The sequence below is a fragment of the Malaclemys terrapin genome, chromosome 19, assembly GCF_027887155.1.
Source record: "Malaclemys terrapin pileata isolate rMalTer1 chromosome 19, rMalTer1.hap1, whole genome shotgun sequence".
Taxonomy (NCBI): Eukaryota; Metazoa; Chordata; order Testudines; family Emydidae; genus Malaclemys; species Malaclemys terrapin.
In genome coordinates, this window is record NC_071523.1 from 21,743,859 (window position 1) to 21,764,520 (window position 20,662).

General features: G+C 52.4%; 1 protein-coding gene across 3 annotated transcripts in view; it reads right to left on the bottom strand.

Moving 5' to 3' along the window:
* Positions 1-20,662, bottom strand: part of PLEKHG5 (pleckstrin homology and RhoGEF domain containing G5) — a 113,732-nt gene that overhangs the window by 55,286 nt on the left and 37,784 nt on the right. For 2 of the 3 annotated variants that reach the window (XM_054009492.1, XM_054009490.1), the window contains exon 2: positions 7,123-7,199. In XM_054009492.1, the coding sequence (XP_053865467.1) occupies positions 7,123-7,199 (77 nt within the window). Of the gene's footprint in view, positions 1-7,122; positions 7,200-10,597; positions 10,634-20,662 lie in introns of those variants that run through there. The other variant, XM_054009494.1, reaches the window with a different exon arrangement.

The following is a 20,662-nucleotide window of genomic DNA, read 5'->3' on the forward strand; positions in this document are numbered from 1 at the left end:
TGTCACCCTCAGGGGGACGTCATCCCATAAATCATCCGAGAATCCAGGCAATTTAGGATGTAGGGGGCGGGAAGTGGAGCCCTTGGCTCCAGTGCTCCTGCCCAACAGCACATCAGTAGCAAACTGCTACCGCTTCCTAGAATGCATTTATAAAAACCTGCCACACTTACCTGGAATAAAAAAGTCACCAGGAAATAGCCAATGTCTGAAAAGCCGGCAGAAATGTAGCTGCCTGTAGATTCAGTGCAGAGGGGGAGCAGAACATTCCCAGAGCAAGCTCCTGAACCAACGGAGCTGGTTGATCAGCAAGAGATAAGATGCCCTAAATCCACTCAAGCTTTACATTAATGATCAATTAGATTAGGAGGAGAGATGCTCAATAGAACTATTTCTGTGCATGGGCATGTGGAGAGACGCATTGACTGGGCCAGTCACCGTCCCAGACCCACTTGGATGCAGGATCAGCAACTCACGTGTTCCAAAAGCTGATGAGAGCAAGTTAAACATTTAAATGTGTAGCACAAACTCCCACTGGAGAGAGAGAGACTCTTCCCCTCTGCAGCACAGCGACACACGGTCAAGGAGACACGGCTGTGCTGTCCAAGGCTGAGAATTTTTACCATAAGCTGAAAGAAGAATGCAGAGCTGCAAAGTCATAAACCCTCTTGTGCTGCATGCGCTGTATCAAACACACCCAGTTAGCGGTGACTGTAGGTCCCAGCATGCACCAGCCCCATTCACGCAGTTGGGAAACGCTCATGGAGTGATGATGATTACGCGTATAAGACACACTGGGATAAGTTTAATGGTGAAAACACTTCCACAGGTAGCACCAGCGGTTACGCTCAGCCTCAGCTCTGCACTGCACACAGGCAAGAGCAGTTTGCCTGTAAACTTCCAGGAAGCTATTCCTAGACGTGCAGCTATACCAGAGGTCGGCAACCTTTCAGACGTGGTGTGCCAAGTCCTCATTTATTCACTCCGATTTAAGGTTCCCCGTGCCAGTGATACATTTTAATGTTTTTAGAAGGTCTCTTTCTATAAGTCTATAATATATAACTAAACTATTGTTGTATGTAAAGTAAATAAGGTTTTAAAATGTTTAAGAAGCTTCATTTAAAGTTAAATTAAAATGCAGAGCCCCCCCGGACCGGTGGCCAGGACCCGGGCAGTGTGAGTACCACTGAAAATCACCTCACGTGCCACCTTCAGCACGCGTGCCATAGGTTGCCTACCCCTGAGCTATACAATTCCCCTGGCCAACAGCCTATCCAGGCCTTGCCTCTGTGAGAGGTGGCTCTGAGGAATCATGAGATGTAGAGAGGTTAAAGCCCTAGCCGCTCAGTGTGGCTGTGCGCGTCTCAGGTTTGGACTGAGAATTCCTTGAGACTTTCTGGGGTGCCTTAGGGAAGTGCAACAGGCCCCTGGGGGATGGTCGCCATGGCGAATGGGGATGGCTGGGAGGTTGGTAATGGAGCTTTTCACTCCCAGTTCCCCCTCTGTTCCTGAGGACACGTCTTGCTGGTGAATACCTAATAACGCCATCTTCACTTCTCCCCACTGTCTGGGAAACATCACTGGCACATTCAGAAAGAGTTTTGCAACTTGCCCAAATAAACCCAAGAACTAAACACAAATGGGGAAAGCAACAAGCCTCAACATATCATATAGATCTGCTGCGGACAGACCCCTGCCCCATCAGCAGTTCTCTCCCACGCTCCCAAACCGGGACTCTACCATCTCAACAGAGCCTGGCAGCCCCACGCCAGCTCCGCTCTGACACGCCTGGCCACTGCAGCCCTTACCCCATTTGCACACAGACTTAGAGCCTATCTAGACAGACGCCTGTGATGTCACAGACATGGGGTTGCACTTCTGCTAACTCCAGACCCCTTGCATGATTCCAGACTCCTGCTGCCAGTGACTGTAACACTCCTGTAATGGGTGTCAGCTGGCAGCAGCCAGCCAGGTGGCCGGGGGCTGGAACAATTTGTATGGTCGGGGTGCTGCTGATGGAAACCATGTATTTGGTGTTTGTTACTACGACTTCACGCCAGGGTCTGCGGCAGCACCCCTACTTCCAGCACCACTGGAAGTGGCATGCCACCATGCAAGGCAGACGCCTGCACCTTGCACCCCCTGTTTTTAGTTTGCCAGGGGCACCACCCTCCCAGAGGTCCCTCCTTTGCAGGCTGTGTCAACATGCAAACTAATTCCTTCCCTGCCACTAAACAGGATGAACAGGCTCAATTAGATTAGCTTGAATTATATCGAATCAGGAGCAGCTGCGCTGGTGAAGTTAAATCCGGGCTGGACTCTCCTTGGGCTGCTGGAAATCACTGAAGAGCAAGCACAGCCCTCCATTCCCTCCAGGGACTGCTGCCTAGGCATCCCCACTGGACTCTGGGGTGGCAGCATTAACCCAGAACTCCCAGCCTGTCCCGAGAACTGAGCGCCTCCCTCCTGGCCAGGCTCAGGGGTGGAGCGTCCTGTGCAGAGAGCAGCATGACCTCATCTCACATACTGTGCCTTTGATTGCTGCCCTTTCCTTCGCTCTTTGGTTCAAACTCGCACACTGTGCTGAGCAGACAGTCTGTGGATAAACGGAGATTTCCTGTGCACGCTTGAAAGAAGCATTAGCTCATTTTCCAGTCTCTTCTTTAGCACTGCTGTAAGTGCCAGAGCAGAAGCAGCAGCTTTCTGTGAAAGCTCCACCTAGCCCCGAGGAAGGGGCCCTGGCTCTTACAATAACCCCATTGTGTAGGGTAGCCCGTGACCTAGGGCTCTGCTCCCCGTATGGGGGGCTGGGCAGAGAGCTCGGCACACCTGGAGCTTTCCCGGCACCACTATGGGGACTTGGGAACAAGCGCCATTCTGTGCTGATTTCCACGGCAGACATGGAGCCGGAGGACCATGTGCCATATTAACAACCCACCGGGAGCCCAAGAACTAAGAAGTGGGAAAAAATCATGATAATTCTGCTATGGAAAGTAGGTTAAAAACAGGCTTCGCTCCCATGCCCACTGCTCACCCAAGACAAACAATCGCCCCACCCTGCCAACAACAGAGACAACCCTGCCCATCCCCTGACACTGCTGCCCACAAGCCCCGCAGTGCTGGGGGCCTGAACTCACCAGAGCAGGAAACCCACTTCCTGACACATTGCCATCCCCATTGCATGCGCCAGGCTGGCATCTGTCAGAGCTACTGGAAAGCTCCTACTGCCAAGCCGCAGGAAATCACAGTCATTGGTACTCGTGGGTTAACTCAAACCACCCCATCTGCCCTGCAAACTGCACCTAGGGAGGGACACATTGGCCCCAGGTCTCTGAACTCTGCCACTGGCAGCTGCCCCCCTCCCTTCCTCCCGCTGGGAAAGTCAGGGGCAGGGGTCTGTGGGACTGGAGGGGAGGCAGCGCTGAACGCTCCATAGTCAGACCGCTGCTCCATGCTCTCCTGCCAGCTTACTTCCCTGCCCAGCGAGTGCTGCTTCCTCCGGGCCAGTGTGGGAAGAAGGGGTCACAAACAGCCACGGCAGAGCGCGTAGGCCTTCTCATGGCACCCTGGCCCAGTCACTAAGGGACAGAGCACTCCTGGCCTGCAGGACCACCAGACAGACAGACAGCGCAGCAGCTGAGATTTCCACCTCAGAGCTCCAGGGAGGAGAGCAGGAGCTGCAGTGTCACCCCATGTAGGCAACGGTCCCTGCGCACACAACATCTGACTGTTGGAGTCTCCCATCCTGGGGCAATGCTACAAGGGACATGAGCTGGGCTCTTGGCTCACAAGTAGTTGATCGTAACAGAGGGGTAGCAGTGTTAGTCTGAATCCGTAAAAAGCAACAGAGGGTCCTGTGGCACCTTTAAGACTAACAGAAGTATAGGAGCATAAGCTTTCGTGGGTGAATGCCACGCCAGGCGTCTGATGAAGTGGGCATTCACCCATGAAAGCTTATGCTCCAATACTTCTGTTAGTCTTAAAGGTGCCACAGGACCCTCTGTTGCTTTTTAAGTAATTCATTGTGTACAGCGTTAGTAGGGAGCTTGGCAGGGGATTGATACGGGAGCTGCTGACACTGAACTGAATCTGCACCCCCAGATTGCTTTCAGGTTCCAGTGAGAACATGCAGCTCAAAGCTCCCGGCAGATGGAGTGTCAGAGCTGGAAGGCCAGTGGCTGACTGCGTCGGGCTCCTCGCTGAGAGGGTAAAATTAGCAGCCTGGCTGATGTTCCCTGTCTGGAACACCATTTGTTTCCAAGGTAAGTAACAGTCAAGGCAGTCTGTGGTCTCAGCAGCCCCAGATCCCCAGCCAATGGCCTGGCTTTATGCTTTCAACTAAATGGCTAATTTATAAAGAGTCGACTGCTAGCTGTGAAATGGCCTCTGGCCAGTCAGCTTTACTCACCAACTTTACTAGCATAGTGAGATTTTAAAGAGCCAAAATGAAAATGCAGGAACTGATGTCTGCCCCTCGTTGTGGAGAGGGGAGACAGACAGATATAGCCTAGGCTACACTGGAGTCAGCACTACAGACCAGAAAGGCTTTAAAAATCTCTCCCCTCATCATTTGCAAAACTAACCCCCTGAGGTGGAAAACGCCCACTCCCTGTGTACGAGCTGAACGCCCAGCGGGGGCCTGCCACAGACAGACATTTCCAGAGAGCAGGTAGCTAGCGGCAAGGAATACTTTCAGACATAAGAGCATGTGCCTGTTGCCCAAGCCCCTCTAGACTCAGATGCAACAATTAAACACAGCTAGAAACACTCCCCAGACTCCCAACTGTCACTGCCAAGAGCACAGAGTGGTGTATTCCGTAAGTACCAACCCCACACCCCTATTACAGTCAACAAACAGAACCTTCCGTCCCGATGCCCGGAGCACTTCATGAGGCCCAGCTACTTAGATACGGTCTTGCCCCAAGGAGCTCATCTCTTCAGTGGCCAGTCCCCAGAGAGAAGATGGCTAAAAAGATGGGAAAAACACTGCAAAAACATTCCAAATTGTTTCTGGTTCACAGGGGCCATTTTTCATTTTCCACAACATTTTTCACAATATTGTAGCTGAATTTTTTATTGAAAGTTTTTGACATTGTAATGGAAATTTTTCTTTATCCATAAGTGTACGGTTTCAGTAAATGAAACATTTCCACAATAACTTGAATAAAACGGTTGATAAAAAAATGCAGAAAATTGTATGAAAAGCAATAATGTCGACATTTTTTTGTGCTAGGTTTTGCTTTAGAAAAGAGCCCATCTTTTGACAAAAAAAGTGTGTGAAAAATATCAGTCGACTCCACAAATATATTCTAATCCCGCGTGTGGAGTCTGACACACACACACACACACACACACACACACACACAGAGCGCTTGTCCCCCTCTGATCTCAGAGCAGCACAAGGGTGAGGAAGGCTGGTATCACTATCAGCATTTCGCAGATTGAGAAGGTGATTTGCCATGGGTCACACAACAAGTTAGTAGGCGAGCCAGAATTACATCAGGGTCTTCAGACCCCCAGCCAAGCTGTCGGCACTGCCTCTCTGTTTTATTCTGATTGCTAACCCCAGACTGGGATCCCTGCTGCAGGCAAACTGGAGAGCACATACAACCTGTCCCTGCTAACATGTGGACGCCGTGCCAGTGACCCATACCAGAGCACTACACCAGTTTTATGATTTGAGGCAGTTTCTCTCTCATTGCAGCAGGGGCCCCAGGAGCAGAGAGACAGAGTCCAGCTGTTTCCAGACACTCAGACTGGGTTGAAGCAAGCAGTGTGACCTCATGAACCCTCCCCACCCCATTCCCCCGCACACTCTGCCATGGCAGAGTGACATGTGTCACATGAGTCAGTATCAGACAGCTGCCAGGGAGACTTGGGTCTCAGCAGGTAAGTGCAGCAGCAGATACAGAAGCTCTAGGGTATTTCCCACTTTCTCTAGGATTCCTGGCTGTGCACTCAGACCCAGCTACTCACATGCTCCATCAACAATTGTAGAGAAGTATCAGAGGGGTAGTCGTGTTAGTCTGGATCTGTAAAAAGCAACAGAGAGTCCTGTGGCACTTTTAAGACTAACAGGTGTATTGGAGCATAAGCTTTCGTGGGTGAATGCCCACTTCGTCGGATGCATGTGACGAAGTGGGCATTCACCCACGAAAGCTTATGCTCCAATACACCTGTTAGTCTTAAAAGTGCCACAGGACTCTCTGTTGCTAATTGTAGAGAAGGCACCTTAAAAGCGAAAGCAAAAGGAAAACGACAGCCGGCCCCAGTGCAAACGTTCTTGGGGCCCCTCAGCTCCAGCCGGAGAGGATCCTCAGACAAGGAGCCAAAGAAACTCAATAGTCCATTTGAAATGACTCATTTGCCAGCTGCCAGTGCCCGGCTCCTGTGACTGTCTGGAAACGCGATTCTGTTGGCAATGGCCACAAGGAAGAACAAAGTGACATAATGGGGCTCACATAAAACTCGCTGATACCTTGGTTTGCAAGGCAGGAGAGGGGGTGGGGAAGGAAAGACCCTCCAGTTGGGCCTGGGCTTCTCTTTCCTCCCCAGGGCGGCAATCCTTTGGTAAGTGCTGTCTCCTAGACTCCTCGGTGCACTCACTGGCTCTAGACACAGACACTTCCCTCTGTCACGCAGCCAAGAACACTTAAGCTCCGTAAGAATCGACTGAATGATCTGGCAGCCCTAAATCTCCGTGGAGAAACCTCTTGCTGATAAGATGGCTGGGCTCTGCTAGCTCCTGGGAGCCATTCAGCCAGACGAAACCGGCGGTGTCGGCACCGTCTCTGGGAACAGGAACACTGGCCGCACATGTAGGTGCCCACCTCAAATCCAACCGCTCCTATGGCCTGTGACTCAGCCTCGGCCCACCTCGCCCAAGAGGGGCAGGAACAGCCCTTATGCTGGGGACTGGAGATGAGGCGAGATGGCCAGCTGTGTCCTTAGCACCCACTCTGATAGTGATGGAGCATTGAGGCAGCTCTGAGCTAGAAATGCCTCCCAGGGACACCCCCTGGATCCCCAATAACACCCACCCCCCGCAGCCACATACCCCCAGCCACACACTCACAGCCACACCCCGCAGCCACACACTCACAGCCACACCCCGAGCCACAGTACCTTGAGAGCCCTCCTCTGGTCAATGCAGGTGGGGTTTTGGCAGCACAGAACCTTGTCCTCTGTTAGAGTCCGATCATCTGGAGGAGAAGAAGGATGACGTTATCCATCACAGAGCGGGGCGGAAGGGACAGCCAATGGGCAGTGCTGTGCAGTCACACCCAGTCTGGATAAGAGCTGGTGACCCCCAAGGTCACGGTCCCTGGAGCCAGCCAGCTCCAAGGGTCACACTGCTCCCATGGGGACAGCAGATCTCTGCTGGAGAGAGACTGTGCTGGGAAGCTCAGCTCCTGTGGCTCTGTGCTGTAATGACCAGCCTCGAGCAATGCAGGTACGTCTACACTGGGCAGAATGGCTTTAAAACTAGGCCTAGGTTAGAACACAGTTTGCAAACTGGTTCCAGCAGAGGCTGGCTCTGTTCACTTTGGTCAAACCCAGGGACCCACCCCCTCGGCAGTGGGTGCGCCCACACTGGGGTGGAGTCCTGGGGGGAAGTGCTTCAGACAATGGAGCTAGAGCCCAGCATGGGAAGTGTCTTATGCTTCTCCCTTCCTCCCAGTTCTGAGCAGCGACCAACGAGCAGAAACCCACAGGGAACGTCGTCGGAAGAGCAGAGCGGCAGCAGCAAACCTCCCTGAACTGGCTGACTGTAACGGTCACATGCTTCCTAAAGGGCCCACGGCCAGAGGCACCCACACTCGTGGGCACATTAGAAAGTGCAGGCTTACCCCGTTTCTCTTCAAGAGGGAGGGGGCGGGGGCAGCTGGAGGAAACAGGAGAAAAGGAACCAGACGCACGAGTACACCCGCCGGGGGGCTCTGTTCCTCACCACCAAGCAGTTTGCAAAATGGGGCAGGAGCAACGGGAACAATTATCCTGCGTTCTGAACTGCCACTTCCCAACCCGATAAACGACACTGGAGACCCTCCAGAAACTTGAAACAACTCGGGCAGATGCTCCTGTCTTCGGAGCTCAGCGTAACAATCCTGAGCTGCCTTTAGCTACTGAGATGGACCAGAAAGTGGCCACAAACCACAAGCGATCCCCAAACCTGGGCAGTTATAACTTCAAGGACAGATTTGTGCTAGTGGGACTGAGCCTGACTCCCAGCCGAGAGCCAACAGGCTGGGAGTTCTCCGCTAACTAGGTATAACCGCAGCCTGCGCCTTCCCAAACCTTCGCCTCTGTCCGTCACTGTAGCACAGGGCACTTTCATGCCACCCATTTCCCAGACGTGAGCCCAGATTGCAGCTCCCAGACTGTGCTCCAAAGGCAACTGTTGTCAATGCAGTAACCGGGGAAAAACAACCCTCCCCAGATCCAGAGGGCAGAGATGAACCCATCTTTCACTCCAAGCCTCCAAGATTGGCCACATGCAGAAAACTGAAGTCAAGCGACCAAATTTGATCAACACGGCGATGGGCTGACAGGCTGCTCCAGGGTCGGTCCCTCTGCAGCTGTCTTTGTACTGGAGCATGACCCAGCTTCTAACCCTCAGAATTCATTGCTGACTGACTTCCGAGACTTTACTGGCTACAATACTAAGCCCCTGATTATACAGAGACGAGATACCGTAAACAAAAAGCGTTTAAAAGGCCATTATCCTCAGTCCACAGACAGCATCAGGCCAACCAGCCGATTACATCGGCTGCTGTCCTGCGAGAACTGACACGCCACAGCTCCTCTCCATTTACAACACTGAAGGTAGCCACACGGGCTCCCATTTAAGGAGTGAGATGAAGCATTGCCGCCTTCTCCTTTTAGCCCCATCTCTGGGCTTAGTGCTCCGCTCACCTACCTCCTCCCAGCCTTCTCCTCACACCCCACAATCTCACTCCTTGCTCGCCCCTGCCAGCAGCTTCGCAACCAGCTTTCCAGCGTGGAATTCCAGTTCCGGGCTGAGGTGGTGTCCAAGTGCCAGGCTGGGAGCGAAGGAGCAGCAAGTATCCTGACCAGCAACTTAAAGGACGAAGGAGGCTCCATGCTTGTCTCTGCAGGGAAGCCCCTGAATTTGGCCTATCGTCTCTTTCTGCACATTGTCACTAATCTCTACGCAGCCGCTCACCTTTCCTCAGGGTTTGTGCTCTGCCCTCTGCCTCAGCTAGCCTCGTCCTTCTGCTCTGCCACCAGCATCTACTGCCAGACGCGCCTCCCTCTCACTCGGGTTCGCTCCTGAGTCAGGCAGGAGTTGCATCCCTGCCACCTCCCTCAAGAGGACGGTTTCTGTGCACCGGAGTGGGCAGAGACCTCATCCTTACTGTGCTCTGGTTCATGTCAGCGTGAGTCTCTGCTCCCCCCACACCCCAGCTGCAGAGTCCCTGTAGAAATCTGATCCTGCTGAAGGGTGCAGACCAGCACGTAGATCCCAAGGTCAGAGGCCTTAGAAACACCCTGGACAGATCTCTGTCCCTGCCAGTCAATTAGGTCGCACAGCCGGGTGCTCCAGCCCTGTTCCAAATCTACCCCTTCCCCCACCTACCCATCCCCTTCCCCTCTCCCAGAGCAGGGAGGGCTGGCCTCTGTGTGGGAGCAGAGGCACCGCAGCGAGAGCAGCAGACAGGGTGCTCCGCACAGCTGCAGACGGGTCAGGACTAGGACACGTGCTTAAAGGCTTCATGGGCCTCAAAAGGCCACTCTTACCAATGATACGCACTAGGTCCATCAAGTCCTGGGAGAGCGGGGGGAGTCTGACCCCCCCAAATCACACCGAGGGGCTCACCAGCAGGCACTGACCCCTCCAAGCTGCAGGCTGGCGCTGTGTCAGGAACTGTGCCACCTTACAGCTGCTGGTCAGTGGTCACCCCACTGGCGCGTCTGGCAGAATTCACAGAGCTTCGCTAGAACCGACTCCCAGAATGCAACAGACTATCTACGCAATGGCACTGCCGGCACAGTGCTCAGCCCAGATCCGGGAGCTCTCTCACAACACAGGACTCTGGTACCAGGGCAAGGAGATTTCCAAACACACGACAACACTACCACCTCCCAGCTAGCAGCCTTTACTGCTGGAAACTGCCCAGGGTAGCAGCGTGTCTTGGACCATACACGACTGGTCTCCTGTAGACAGACACACGCTGGCATTTGTGACAGTCAGACATTTTCAAGTAATGACGGTTCTTTACAGATCCTCTACAGACGTTTGTCGTCTGAGATTCCAACTCTGGGTTATTACCCATGGCTAGTACCCAACTCATCCTTGGGTCACTAGTTTAGAGAGCAAACACTCTCTGCTTTTATGCATAATGAATCTTTACACAGAAACCAGACAGGGATGGAACCCAAGTGTAGGGTCCAGGGAAGGGTCCCCAGCTATTTTATCTTAGACCATCTAGGCAGCTCTTGTGCTAAAAGCACCCCCCTGCTGCTGTAATGGCCCTGGCCCCAGTCAGAGAAGACTGCAGGGAAGTACGGACGGGCAGGCAGGCATTTCGGTCACCCACCAAGACAAAAAGAAAACAGAAACCTTCCTTTCACAAACCTTTTCCAGAAGGCGCTCCAAGCTCCAGGAGGCTGCAGCTCCCCTGCGAAGCGCCCCCGTAGCACTGAGATCATTTGGTGGGTTTTTCGAAGCCAGCAGAGAGAGAGACTTTTTTCAAAGCTGTTTCGGGGACTCAGTTCTGTGCCCTGAGTTTCTCTAATTGCTGTCTCTTTCCCACAGGGCCTCCCTCAGCGGAGGCTTTGCAGGGAATAAGGCAGTATCAGCGTCTTAGTCAGCTTGGTTTACAGTTTGTATTGTTACACAAACGTGGCAGAGGCAGCAGCGACGGGGAGGAGAGCTGCCACTATTCTGTCTCCAGCCCTGAGGAAGAGCCCAGCACTCACCCACTCATGAAGGAAACCACAGGGACAGGGTCTTTCCTGCTCCGTTTGATCCAGTGCACCAAGTGGGAGCCGCAAAGGAGCAGGAGGAGAGTTTCCAAGGCGAACGCGTCAGGAAGGAGGAAGCGGAGCTGGGAGATGCAGACACAACAGTGAACTGAGGAAATGTGTTTATCTCAGACTGCGCCTGGGAACACAAGAGCTAAGCCGCAGGAACTAAGCCACAGCTCCCCGTGCAGCTCTGCTGGGTGACAGGCCTGGGGAGGAAGGCAGCAAAGGGAGGTTGTGACCTCAGAAGAGACACCAAGCTCAGGCAGCCCCGAAAGGAGGCACAGAAGCACGTGTCAGAGAGGGAGAACAATGGCCAGGCTTTACTACTACTAACAATACCTTACGTCCCACCTACAAGCTCCATGATCACAAGCCAAAAATAAAGCCAGTCCCTGCCCCAAGGCGCTTACAGTCCCCGCTCGGATCCTGCAAACACATCGGCTGTGCACACAATCGCTCCATGGAGTGCAGTAGGACTGCTCAAATGCATCCCCCTTTGCTAGGTCAGGGACTAGAAGACAGGCCTAGAGGAGACACGCCTCCCTGGGAGAGCCAGGGGAGGACGGGGCAGGCGGTCAAGGCAGGCGTCTGCGGAAGATGAATGGGAAACCCTTATTTATGCGCAGACAGAGATGGGTGTCTGGGAAGGCAACGCTGGGAGCTCTCCTGCCACCTCTGCCTCAGCGCTGTGGACCTGCCAGAGGAAGTGGGGTTACGGGAGGGAGAGGAAGAGTATCGAGGAGACACAGCTCAGGGGCTGGAACACTGGAGTTGCTCCTGCCTGGGGATGGGGACATATCTGGGGTGGGGAAGGAATTTCCCTCCAGGGCAGATTGGCAGAGGCCCTGGGAGTTTTCCGCCTTCCTCTGCAGCGTGGGGCATGGGTCACTTGCTGGAGGATTCTCTGCACCTTGAGGTCTTTAAACCACGATTTGAGGACTTCAACAGCTCAGATATAGGTTAGGGGTTTGAAACAGGAGTGGGTGGGTGAGATTCTGTGGCCTGCGTTGTGCAGGTCAGACTAGACGATCATAATGGTCCCTTCTGACCTTAAAGTCTATGGGCTTTCCTCGAAGAGCAGCAAGATATTGAGGACCATTCCTCCGCGAGGAACACGGCAACGGAGTCAGCAGTTAGAGACAGTAAAGCTGGTGACAGCAGGGCTTGCCCACCCTGGGCCCACAGCAAGCCTGAGCGCGAACCGAGACCTACATTAAAACCTGCTTCCAGGCAGGGCCCCTGGGAACCGGGTCACCGGTGGGAAGGGCCAGATCTCTTCTGCGGACCCCGCGCTAAGCTCAGGTGAGCTGCTCCCATTTAGCTGTATCAGCAATGCATGGAGCATCCCTGCAGAGATCAGACCTTCCTGCCAGAAGCCCCAGGAAGCAGGATTCCCATGGAACGGGCGGAGACACTGGGTCTAGACAACAGGGCTATGCCAGGCCTGCCAAGAGCTATGCAGCCACAGCTCACTCCCTCAGCCACCCCAACCAGCTGGCATCACTGCAGAACCCAAGCAGAGGGCCCTCCTCACCAGTCTCGGACCACGAGAGCAGCAGCAGAGTGTCTGGGCTGGTTTTTGCTTCAAAGAGGCAGCCAGGCGAGTGCCCCCAGCTGTTCGACAGGGACTCTCACACCCCTCAGGCTTTACACACCAAACCCATGGTGCTCCGCCAGGGCAGACGGGAAGATCATTGCACTGCAAATCCCAGATCAGCTCCTCGTAAGCTGCCTTCTACAAGGATTCCACTTCCAGATCTCACGGGGTGCCTGAGCACAACCGCCCCAGCGCATGGCCTGATGCTCTAGGGTTGCACCATCCCCTGGGGATGCACCAGGCCCCCCACCCCCACCGGCCTACCCCACACACAGCGGAAGCTGCCCTCCCATTTAGCCCCAAGCAAACTGAATGCTTAATACAAGACTGCTTGACCCCGCTGGGTCGCAGCTTACAGGCATGTTCCTCGGCTGAGGCTGTGCAGTGACTGGTGCCTCACCTTCCCTGGCTTCTGCCCACACTGCGCCTGGCTTTAGCTAGCACCTTCAGCAGCACTCACAGAGCTTTACCTTCACAAAGGCTCAAGCGCTCTCTGTGCCTAGACTGGCCACACAGCAAATAAGCAGAGTGAGCGTCGTTCCGCTGCAGAGCTCCCAGGGGCTGGCCGGGCTGCATTGCGCTCAGCACAGCCCCAGAGTTCCTGATTTCAGACAGGCCAGCTGAGAGCAGAGCTACCTGTGTTATTCTTCCGGACAAACAGGCCCCAGCCCCTTCGCTGAAGGGCCATCTCACCAGCACCTGCTGCCTTCACTTCTCCCCAGAACAGCACATGACAAACCAAGCCTCATTGGAGCTCCCAGACTCAGGCTCTGGGGAACGCTGGCCTGCGAGGAATGATACCACAGAACCACATCCCACTCTGGAAAACCATGTCCCCCTCACACCGCTGCAGCACGGATGGCTGCGTTTAGCTGCTACACGGCGAGGCTGAGGTAGAGAGAGGGATGGTTAAATCACTATCCTGGGAATCAGACCCGGGGTCAGTCACTGGGACTGTAACACTGCAGAGCCCTAGGAAATGTCCCGTTGGCCACTGGGAAATGGACTGGAGGAGCCCTTCCCATCCCTGATGTCTCTGGTTCTCCGCAGAGAGTTCTGTGCAATGCACCAGGATGGCTCTTCTCAGCGAGGCACTGCTGGCTCAGGGTTCGGTGAGCAGCGAGCTCTGTCCCCGAGGCACACGGATGGGTTTGGAAGGGGCACGTGGCCTTAGCTGGAGTCGCGTCTCGTTCTTCCCTAGCACAGCACCTTGTGCGTCTCGCCCGGTGTGTGTGTATGTGTGGGGGGGGGGGTGTCAGGGTTTCAGTTGTCAGGCAACAGGACCTTTGGGGCGGACGGAATTACCCTGAGGTGTGAACGAAGTGCTGGAGGTTGCGACAGTGTCAGTCCGGGGTAGATGCACTGTGTTGGATGCCGCTCCCCATCCTTGCCCATTGTAGACTGGGGAAGGCAGCCAGAGCCTTCAGAGAGGAGAATTATTCAAACCCGTTGCTTGGGCTGCTCATCACACTCTGAGAGCACACTCCCCCTGCAGACCCCTCCAGGCACGCTGTCCTTCCCCCGGTCCAACCTACGGAGCTGCTGCGCTTCCACTGAAACCCACTAACCCGCCCATGGTACAACTCAGTTTCCGAGCTGCGCAGTGAGTGGCTCCTGGGAACTGGGGGCTCATTGAGTTTGCTTTTGTATTTTAGGGTCACCTGTAGTGCCTGACTCTTCAGCTGAGGCGAGTTTCTGCAAAAATATGACTCTGCATAGGGATAGAAAATGTGGCAAAAGACCACCTTGGCTTAACCACGAGATCTTGCATGATCTAAAAAATAAAAAGGAGTCATATAAAAAATGGAAACTAGGACAGATTACAAAGGATGAATATAGGCAAACAACACAGGAATGCAGGGGCAAGATTAGAAAGGCAAAGGCACAAAATGAGCTCAAACTAGCTACAGGAATAAAGGGAAACAAGAAGACTTTTTATCAATACATTAGAAGCAAGAGGAAGACCAAAGACAGGGTAGGCCCACTGCTTAGTGAAGAGGGAGAAACAGTAACAGGAAACTTGGAAATGGCAGAGATGCTTAATGACTTCTTTGTTTCGGTCTTCACCGAGAAGTCTGAAGGAATGCCTAACATAGTGAATGCTAATGGGAAGGGGGTAGGTTTAGCAGATAAAATAAAAAAAGAACAAGTTAAAAATCACTTAGAAAAGTTAGATGCCTGCAAGTCACTAGGACCTGATGAAATGCATCCTAGAACACTCAAGGAGCTAACAGAAGAGGTACCTGAGCCTCTAGCTATTATCTTTGGAAAATCATGGGAGACGGGAAAGATTCCAGAAGACTGGAAAAGGGCAAATATAGTGCTCATCTATAAAAAGGGAAATAAAAATAACCCAGGAAACTACAGACCAGTTAGTTTAACTTCTGTGCCAGGGAAGATAATGGAGCAAGTAATAAAGGAAATCATCTGCAAACACTTGGAAGGTGGTAAGGTGATAGGGAACAGCCAGCATGGATTTGTGAAGAACAAATCATGTCAAACCAATCTGATAGCTTTCTTTGATAGGATAATAAGCCTTGTGGATAAGGGTGAAGCTGTGGATGTGGTATACCTAGACTTTAGTAAGGCATTTGATACGGTCTCGCATGATATTCTTATCGATAAACTAGGCAAATACAATTTAGATGGGGCTACTATAAGGTGGGTGCATAACTGGCTGGATAACCGTACTCAGAGAGTTGTTATTAATGGTTCCCAATCCTGCTGGAAAGGCATAATGAGTGGGGTACCGCAGAGGTCTGTTTTGGGACTGGCTCTGTTCAATATCTTCATCAACGATTTAGATATTGGCATAGAAAGTACGCTTATTAAGTTTGCGGATGATACCAAACTGGGAGGGATTGCAACTGCTTTGGAGGACAGGGTCATAATTCAAAATGATCTGGACAAATTGGAGAAATGGTCTGAGGTAAACAGGATGAAGTTTAACAAAGACAAATGCAAAGTGCTCCACTTAGGAAGAAAAAATCAGTTTCATGCATACAGAATGGGAAGAGACTGTCTAGGAAGGAGTACGGCAGAAAGGGATCTAGGGGTTATAGTGGACCACAAGCTAAATATGAGTCAACAGTGTGATGCTGTTGCAAAAAAAGCAAACATGATTCTGGGATGTATTAACAGGTGTGTTGTGAGCAAGACACGAGAAGTCATTCTTCCGCTCTACTCTGCTCTGGTTAGGCCTCAGCTGGAGTATTGTGTCCAGTTCTGGGCGCCGCATTTTAAAAAAGATGTGGAGAAATTGGAAAGGGTCCAGAGAAGAGCAACAAGAATGATTAAAGGTCTTGAGAACATGACCTATGAAGGAAGGCTGAAAGAATTGGGTTTGTTTAGTTTGGAAAAGAGAAGACTGAGAGGGAACATGATAGCAGTTTTCAGGTATTTAAAAGGGTGTCATAAGGAGGAGGGAGAAAACTTGTTCACCTTAGCCTCTAAGGATAGAACCAGAAGCAATGGGTTTAAACTGCAGCAAGGGAGGTCTAGGTTGGACATTAGGAAAAAGTTCCTAACTGTCAGGGTGGTTAAACACTGGAATAAATTGCCTAGGGAGGTTGTGGAATCTCCATCTCTGGAGATATTTAAGAGTAGGTTAGATAAATGTCTATCAGGGATGGTCTAGACAGTATTTGGTCCTACCATGCGGGCAGGGGACTGGACTCGATGACCTCTCGAGGTCCCTTCCAGTCCTAGAATCTATGAATCTATGAGGCAGCCAGTGGCTCTTCGCTGGTTAGCTGGATCTGGGTTTGTATCTTCCAGAGACCACTGGCTTGCTGGACGCTGTGCCTATATGTCCAGGCTCCATTTGGCTGAGAGAAAGGCCAGACGCTCCTTTGAAAGCACGTTACACAGAACGGAGAGACTAGGGGACCATGTAACTCCCGAGGGAATGGTAGGGCCTCCATTTGCGTGCAATTTATCCTGTTTACGAGAGTTTTATATACACACGTGCACAGATAATCATCATAGAAACGAACAATGTGGGAACAGTAGGAAGAGATCTAAAGGGACTCTCTGAAATGGAAAGAATGGCAGTAAAGGAGAAGGGAAAGGAAATGGCTGTCTGGAATCTGGTGTATCTGTTATACAGCCCTAGACTATAATGAGTACTCGTACAGCTCTTCCTCATATGCATCATTTCTAAAAACTCCTCCCAGGTCTCCTGGACCTTTGTCAACTCATCAGCCCACCAGCATCTCACCACCTCAAAACCACAAGATTTCCTGTGCGCTGAAACTAAGTTTTGAATATCAGCGGAGTCAGAGTCTGCAATTTACAGTACAGACTAACAACCAGAGTGACTGGAATTGGAATTCATGCTGTATTTCCATTAATCCTTTAGAGGCTGCAGAATCGAGAGATTGGCATGCTAAGGATTAATTTGCTGGCAGTCTGGGGAAAGCCAGTGATTTAAGGGTTAAGCCAGCAGTCTAAATCTAAGGTTTTACTACGGAAGGTTTAAATTGAGGTTTAAGAATTCTAAGAGGACGTATCAAACGTTGATCTAATTATCCCCAGGGGGAGCCAGTCCCAGAACAGGGAATTCAGCTCCGGTAGAGACCATCCCACAAGGTCTCTCTTCAGCTTATGTCAAACCCAGAGGTTGTGCAACTAGAAGAATGGCATTAAGGAACACAAGGAATACAAAGGAGAGACTGAGACAGGGACATCCTTATTGCAAAGGGATGTGGCCAATCAGCCGGGGTCAAATGTGGCTCAGGCTGCAATGTGAAAGTGGATGCAGTGCCTTGCTCTGACCTAAAGCCCTTTTCACTTCTACTGGATGCAGGAGTCTTCACAGCCTGTCACGAACCGTCACACAGTGATGTTGTGCACTGTCAAACGGCTGCAGTGTTACACACAGAGGTGACTGCAATTCAGTGGCATATCCCTTACCTACCTGGCAAGGGCACTGGGAGGCTCAGCTCATCAGGGTTTGTAAAGAGCGCCGAGATCCCTGATGAAAAGCTCTAAAGACAAAGGCTTATCAATGAAGCTGTCCCAGTAACAGCAACAAGCTCTGCACGTGAATCCACTTGTGTCAGCCAGGCCAGAAGCAGCAATGGAAACAGGCTGGAGCAGACAGAGCGGAGCAAGCACTGGGACAGGGACAGAGTTGGGGGAAGCACTTTGCTCATTAACAAAGGTTCTGGTGGATCTCACAGGTTTCCCCTTCCCAGGGCAGAATCCCCTCCTGCCTGAGGACTAAGTGTGCTCAGGGGAGGCAGCCGGCCTAGAATTTCCATTTTCCACTCAGACGCACAAAGCCAGCATCGGCCCATTGCAGAACGGGGCTTTCCTGAGGGTCTTCTCGACTTTACCACCTTGTATTCTATGGTCCCAAAGATGTGCTGGGCAGATGCAAAATAACCACCCCAGCTGCAAACAGTGACCGATCGAAACTCAGACAGGGGATGAAGAGGTGGTGGGGGGGGTGAGATCATCGCAGGGTTACTCAGATGGAAGCAAAACATGGAAAAAGTTAAAAACTATAAAAATAATAGCTCCTGTCCCTTGTTGTGGGCACTGCACAAGGAGTTAAGTCTCACAGATGCTCACAACAGACAGGGCAGGGAACCAGTCTATAAGACAGTCTCATTTGGAACGACCTTCATTGAGTAATCAATACAAACAATAGGCACTTTATGTGTAGCACTTTCCATTCACAGAGCTCCATGCCCATGGGGGGTTAGCACCAATAGCCCACGTATAAATGAGGAAACTGAAGCCTAGAGTGACCGGCCCAAGTCACACAGGGAGTCAAACACGACTAGAACCTAGATCTCCTGAATCACAGTGCTGATTCCACTGGACCGTGCTGCTGCCCTACTGGCATAATTCCTTCCAGCCCAAAGGGATCCAAGAGTTTTATACTGCTGGAAAAGGGACTGTGGTTTGTGCAGTGCTGTGTGTTGCTAGGATGAAAGGCACTCTGGCACTGCAAAGCAGATACAAACGAAGTCTCGTTACTTGTCCAGACTGGGATGGGCCTGCCCTGAATACAGCTACCAAAGCAGACAGGGGTGGTGGAGCTCAGGAAATACTCAAAGGGATCTACCTGCTGCCAAAAGAATATTTAAGTAAATAATGAAACCAACTCCTTAAGAGGGTCAATTCACATCAGACCTTGGCCTTCTTCCTTTCTCCATCTGTCCCTTTCATCTCCCTCCATCCCTCTTTCCTCCCAGCCCATGACCTTCGCCTGCCAGGAATTAGGAGCCACAGGGCAATTGCCCAAGAATAAACAACTGCTTGTGCCACTGTCTGGACAATGGCGACTAGCTAGTAACAAGCAAGGAAGTGGGCTGGCTAATGCTCTGGGAGAACACAGCTTTTCTGTCTGGAAGATGCAGTAGGAATCAGGGCCCCCAGCCTCTTGTGGAAATAACTTCAGCAGGTAGATTCCATGGGGGCTCCCAGGCAACTTGCTAGACTGCATTTCCCTTAGCCCAGAGGCTGGGATGGGGACTTGGCCGCTCAGGTGGCAGTCCAGGCTTTGCTGTTGCATTAGTTCTGGAGGAGGAGAAGACAACAAGCTTTTACCCACTTCAGGCAGCTTGGGAGGAAGCCAAGACAGACATCAGCACAAAAAGCAGAGACCAGGCACCCTGGAGAATGCCAGCACCCAAAGGGCTAGAGAGATGAGAGAGAGGCGCACAGGCATTGCCAGGAAGGATCCGACCTGTGGCCCATCTAGCCCAGAATTCCACCTGTAAAATGGCCAACACCAGGTGCTTCAGAGGTAGGAGCAGGAAACTCCTACTCCCTAGTAGTTAGAGATTGATTGAAGCCCTGAAGCAGGAGGTTTGATCTCTAGCAACATTCATGCTTTCATCGACTCCGCTTATTCTTGTTATCCCTGGGCTGGCCCATCCCTGTCGGAGCTGTGGGGCAGGTGGTGAACTTCCCTAGAAGTTTAGGCCACACAGCAACTCTTGTAATCTGAACAAGTCTAGGTCCTGTAGCGATGTCGGTGTCCCAGGGCTGGGGCTCCTCACCTGCAACTCAGACCCATCCGGGCTACCCCGGGACCAGCCTGCCGACCAACTCAGTGAATGCCCCAGCATCCGGGGGCCCAGCTATCCTCGAGATAATGGCACAGGGTCAGCGCCAGATTTCTGGAGGGGGACTCGGAGACTTTCAGGCCCAGAAGAGGCCAGTCTGGCAGGCCACAGGGTTTCATGCTGAAGGGGTTGGGGTGACCTGGCATCAGTGCCCACACACACAGACAGGTTTCAGCATTTCAGCCCCCTAGCCCTCTCTCAGAAGGGAAGGCAGCCAGTGATGTAGAACGGTTTGCCCTCCGCGAGGGCTTGGGCATGCAAAGGACCTTTCCACGGGGTCAGCACTATAGAGACAGAGAGCAGGAAGCAAGCCCCTGGGGACAGCCCTGCAACCTGGGTGGTAGGGCTCTGCCAGCAGAGACTATCGGCACTCGGGACAAACAAGGCTGTCAGAGGGGAGCTTCGCACTGTCTCTGGAAGGTGCAGGGATAAGGGAGTTGGACAGTGGAGCAGAGACCCACGCGCAGTTCTGATGGGAGAATGTCACCACCAGGAACGAAGCCTGAGTAACACAGATTCCTAAATCCACCGGCAAGCGAGCCCCAGAATGGGTTTACAATCTGCTTTAATCCAAAGCAGTTCAATTAGTCCTTAAGACAAATCCTATTGTGATGCTTTTCTTATGCACCAGGTTTCATAGTTTTAAAATGGCAGTCCTTTGGTGGTTCACTCCAAATAAAGTTTCAGACACTGCAGCGGGCTGCCCCTGGCTCAGCTGGTGCCCAGACACTGGCCACAGGTGGGTGGGTCAGTGGGAGGGGCAGGGGGATGCATGACATTGCTCAGATCCTACTACCGTGGATCTGCGGCGAATGAAAAGGACGTGTCTGTGTAATAGCAGGTCCCTGCCATGGGTACCGGTCACAGCAGCCTGGGGGCTGATGCCAACGTGGGTTTAGGGCAGGCGGGAGGAGCGGGGGCAGCTCATAACAAGCAGCTGGCAGTGCTCGCACCTGCATGCTGCCCTAGCCAGCCCCAGAGGACCCGGAAGGGC